This window comes from Colobus angolensis, unplaced genomic scaffold (assembly GCF_000951035.1).
Source record: "Colobus angolensis palliatus isolate OR3802 unplaced genomic scaffold, Cang.pa_1.0 Scaffold44, whole genome shotgun sequence".
Classification (NCBI taxonomy): Eukaryota; Metazoa; Chordata; class Mammalia; order Primates; family Cercopithecidae; genus Colobus; species Colobus angolensis.
The window spans coordinates 4,566,358-4,571,227 of NW_012117821.1; the positions used below are offsets into that span (position 1 = coordinate 4,566,358).

Consider the following 4,870-nt stretch of genomic DNA (forward strand, 5'->3'; position numbering starts at 1 on the left):
GCCAGGATCTTTAGGGGCTAGTGCAGTTTAAAGACAAGAAGCACAGAGTTCCAGAAATAAACAAGGATTTCAAATTCCCCCCTCTCTCTCTCTCTCTCTCTCTCTCTCTCTCTCTCTCTCTCTCTCTCTCTCTCTCTCTCTCTCTCTCTCTCTACTGTTCCCCTTCCCCTGCACCCCAGGAGGAGTCATTGGGAGGGAGACATGAGCTGGCACAGGGATATCAGACATTGGAATGAATAATGCCAGGGGTGCCATTCCTTCCTGAGTAGCTGAATGCTCCAGTCTATTTGCACCTGTATTTACTCTGGGTAAGGGTGATTGCTCTTCAAAATCGTGGCTGTTGGGGCAATGGAAGAGAGCCTGTCTCCCTTTCTTGCTGAAAACAGTTTTGTGCCCTCTCAGGGTGTAGGGTGCAGGCAAGGGTCCCAGCCAGATTTGCTTTCACTTACTTGTTCCAGGTCCCCTTCGTTGCCTTTCCTCCTCTCTGTCAGGTTCTTGGGTGGGAGAATGAAGAGCTCTGCTGAAGTGGGGAGGCCAGGGAACACGGCAATGAGGATCTGGTCCTCTGGGACGCTGGTTACCTGCAAAGATGTTCAGACAAAGAGAGGTTGTGGAGGAACCAGCCCTCCTCAAATCAATGACAAGAGCAGAGTGTGCACAGCCAGAGGGCTCATATGCGTTTTTCAAATGCAGCTTTTTAGGCACAGGCTCCAATATACATTCAGGCTTTCTTTCAGTTTTTCCCTTAGATCTGCTAGGTAAAACATTATTAGTTTCACCACCTCCTCTGCTCTTATATACATTTTCACTGAAACTAGAATGGTATTACAAATGATTTTTAAAACATTATTTGCTGGGAACATTTGCAAAAGTTCCTCTCATATTTTCCATTTTTTCTATGAGGGCTAGAACGTCTGGCTGAAACACAGGCTGGGTGCAAATGAGGAAAAAGAAGTCATAAACAAACATGGGAAAATGAAAATTTAAAGAAAGCCAAGCAACACTTGCTTTCACTTATTAAAGCAGGATTTTTTTTAAGTGTAATAGCTAATATTGGTAAGACTGCAGTGAAGGAAGTTCCCTCATTTGGCGCTGGCAGTGCTAGAAATTGATACATATTGCCAATTTGTTTTCTGAAAGACTTAATTTAAGGGCCATAAAAATATTCATACCCTTCAGTCAGTAACTGTAACTTGGTGAGTTTGTTCTAAAGACATGATCCAAAATATAGGAAAAGCCATATGTAGGAAAAAATACAACATTACTTATAATAGCAAATAAATGGGGAAATCTCCAGTATTCAAAAAAATTAAGTAAATACTGGCATAATCACTTGATAGAATATTATGCTACCATTAAGATGATAATGAGTACTATGAGACAACATAGAAAAACACTTATGATAGCTGCATTCCAATCTATTTCCTTACATTTCTTTGGTTACAACTCTATAAAAATACAAATGTATAGAAGAAAAAAATAACAAAATACTAAACGTTGTTAAGAGGCTGAGAACACGAGTGGATTTTTCTATTCCTGAGGGGTTAGTAAAAGAATGATATTGCTTTTGTGATAAACACTTAAAAGTAAGCTTCTGTCTGAAGGCAAATTTGTAAAGAAAACAGGATACAGAATTCTCCCCCGTGAAGGGTAAGCTTGTTCTTTCCTATGTGTCTCCTGAAGATCTTTTATCCAGAACACCACCCACCACCTCTTCTGCCAATCCAAATATATAATTTGTGAATGAGGTGAAATACCCCCATCCTCCAAGAAGTGCCCCCTGACTATCTCTATCTGCAGTGATCTCCTCCACTTTAGCCTCCCACCCCAAACACCTCCAAAGGACCATGTCCACTGCATTTCAGAGAGATAGATCATGTCCACCGTGACACATGATTACATTCGTCTGGTGCAGTCTTTTCTCAGATAGACCCTGATATGGTTAGGCTTTGTGTCCCCACGTAAATCTCATCTTGAATAGTAATTCCCAGAATCCCCAGGTATTGAGGGAGGAACCCGGTAGAGGCGATCGAATCCTGGGGGTGGTTTCCCCATCCTCCTGTTCTCATGATAGTGAGTTCTCATGAGAGCTAATGGTTTTATAAGGGGCTTTTCCCCCTCCGCTCTGCCACTCTTCTCTCTCCTGTCATCCTGTGAAGAGGTGCCTTCTGCCATGATTGTTAAGTCTCCTGAGGCCTCCCTAGCCATGCAGAACTGTAAGTCAGTTAAACCCTTTTTCTTTATAAATTACCCAGTCTCGGGCTTTTCTTTATAGCAGTTTGAGAATGAACTAATACAGGTTCTTATGGTGTGATTGCCCAGATATTTCTGTACGGGGTCTCACTGTTCCAAAGAAAGCTTGACACAGAGTAAAAATTAAATAAACAGTTGCTAGATTGAAGATTGAACAGAAGTGGAGGGGTTGGTTGTTTTCCATTTGCTCAGCTCTGGAGTAAGGCTGAGCTTTGGAATAAGGCTTACAGATTGGAGTGAACTCTCAGGGATGTGATAAAGAAAAGTGAAAGAGCCAGCCTGCAGGGAAGAATTAGCAGTCAGAAGCCTAAAGACTCCACCAACCAGGGAGGCACCCTCTTAGCATCCTTAGGTGGTGAGCTAGATGCCTCAGCATCCTTTCAAAGCATGATCTTGAGTAGCATTAAGTCTCAATGCCCAAGTCCATAAGGCTGGGGGCCTTTACCTAACCTTAAAGCAAGTCTCAGGAGGCCAGACTAAGGGGTAAAATGCAGAGAATCACCCAATGCAGTGAAGGGGTGGGGTGGTGAGTTTATTAATGCCTTGACTGGTGTGACCCTTTGTCTCAGGAAAGAACAATGTCAGGGAGTGTCAGTCCACCAAGACCCTTAGAGGGACCCTGGAGCAATGTATCTAGATTCATTTAACCCAACCAAAGGGACATATGAGTGATTGGTCCTTGTGAGATTTGAGGCCTGAGAATCAACTGAAAGGACTGATTATTATTATTGCAATTACCAAGTTATTTCCTAAAAAGCTAGTATGTTTTTAATGAATATAACCATACATAATACAACCCAATTCTGGATGCTTTGCAACCAAAGACATATGCTATGATCTGCATATTTCTGCACCCCCCATCCCCATTCATCTGTCAAAACTTAACATCCAACGTGATGGTATCAGGGTGGGGCCTTGGGAGGTGATTAGGTCATAAGGGTGAAGCCCTCATGAATGGGATTAGTGCCTTTATAAAAGAGACCTCAGAGAGCCACCTTGCCCTTTCCACCATGTGAAGACACAGCAAGAAGGTTCTGTCTATGAATAAGGAAAGAGGTTTTCACCAGACATCAGATCTGCCAGCATCTTGATCTTGTACTTCCCCGCCTCCAGAATTGTGAGATATACACTTGTGTTGTTTATAAGCCACCCAGTTTATGGAACCTTGTTATAGCAGCCCAAACAGACTAACACAGCATACATAACGGTATCATTCTCATCTCTTTTTTTCTTTTTTTTTTTTGAGACGGAGTCTCACTCTGTTGCCCAGGCTGGAGTGTACTGCAACCGCCACCTCCTGGATTCAAGCAATTGTCCTGCCTCAGCCTCCTGAGTAGCTGGGACTACCTGCATGCACCACCATCCCCGGCTACATTTTTAAATTTATTTTTGTAGACATGGAGTTTCACTGTGTTGCCCAGAGTGGTCTCAAACTCCTGAGCTCAGCCAATCCGCCTGCCTTGGCTCCCAAAGTGCTAGGATTACAGGCATGAGCCACCACTCCCGGCCCTCATTCTCATCTCTTTCTATGAACAGTCTCTTTGTAAAAAGATTTGAAGTGTAGTTACTCTTATAGACCACTCCATACAGTAATGCTCCTATGTCATTCTCTTCTATTTATTCTTCTTCCTACCTGTCAGCTCCTTCTCCATGTCCTTGCTGGATTTTTCTCCTCTGCCTTGGGGAACCACCAGCAGCGTGTCTGCCTTATTCCCCAACTCCTCTTTGGAGAGCCTAGCAACCTCCACAGCCTCTTCTCTTACATCTCTCCCTCCAGCGTGAACCTCTGCTTCATCTTCAGACCCATATTTTCAATCCTCCTGGTCATCTTCACCCAACTGTTTCTCACGTGCTCCAGACTTATATTAAAAGTCAAATCATTACTGTTCCCCAAGCGTGCTTCTCCTACACAGTCCCTATCTTGATTAATGTAAGGCCATCTCCTACCAGCTCTTGTCATCAGAAAATTTCTCTCTCCCTCTCACCCACACTACATTTCCTTAGTCACCAGTTCTATTGTTCAACTGTTTAAGTAGCCTTTACTTCTTCTTCTTGAGCATCTTATATTCCTGGCCTAGAAAACTTCAGTGATCTTTTAGCTGGTCATCTTTTGTGAAATATCTCCCCCACTATGTTCCCTTCCTACCCCAGCTTGTCCTCTGCATTGCCACCAGAATGGGTTCCTGACATATAAACCTATTCTCTTACTGAAATAAAAAAACAATACTTTTCATACTCTCCAGCGCCTTCAGAATAGATGCCAAGCTTCTATTTGTCGCTCAGACCCTACACAATATGACATAAGCATCTTAGCTCAATTTTAGCTGCACCCGCCCTTATAACCTACAAACTAGCTACACCAAACTCTTTTCCATTTCCCAGATATGCTGAGATAAGAGTGTCGCTCTGTCACCAGGCTGGAGTGCAGTGGCACAATATCTCGGCTCACTGCAACCTCTGCCTTTTGGGTTCAGATGATTCTCACGCCTCAGCCTCCCGAGTAGCTGGGACTACAGGCACACGCCACCACACCCAGCTAATTTTGTTCTTTTAGTAGAGACAGGGTTTGACCGTGTTGGCCAGGATGGTCTTGATCTCTTGACCTCAGGTGATCCAC

At 43.6% G+C, this 4,870-nt stretch overlaps 1 protein-coding gene across 1 annotated transcript in view; it reads right to left on the reverse strand.

Annotated features, from left to right (window-relative positions):
• The window catches only part of SORCS3 (sortilin-related VPS10 domain containing receptor 3), a 617,501-nt gene that overhangs the window by 12,009 nt on the left and 600,622 nt on the right, over positions 1 to 4,870 (reverse strand). Inside the window, exon 23 of the mRNA XM_011957327.1 lies at positions 450 to 581. Coding sequence (XP_011812717.1) covers positions 450 to 581 — 132 coding nt within the window. The remainder of the gene's footprint in view (positions 1 to 449; positions 582 to 4,870) is intronic.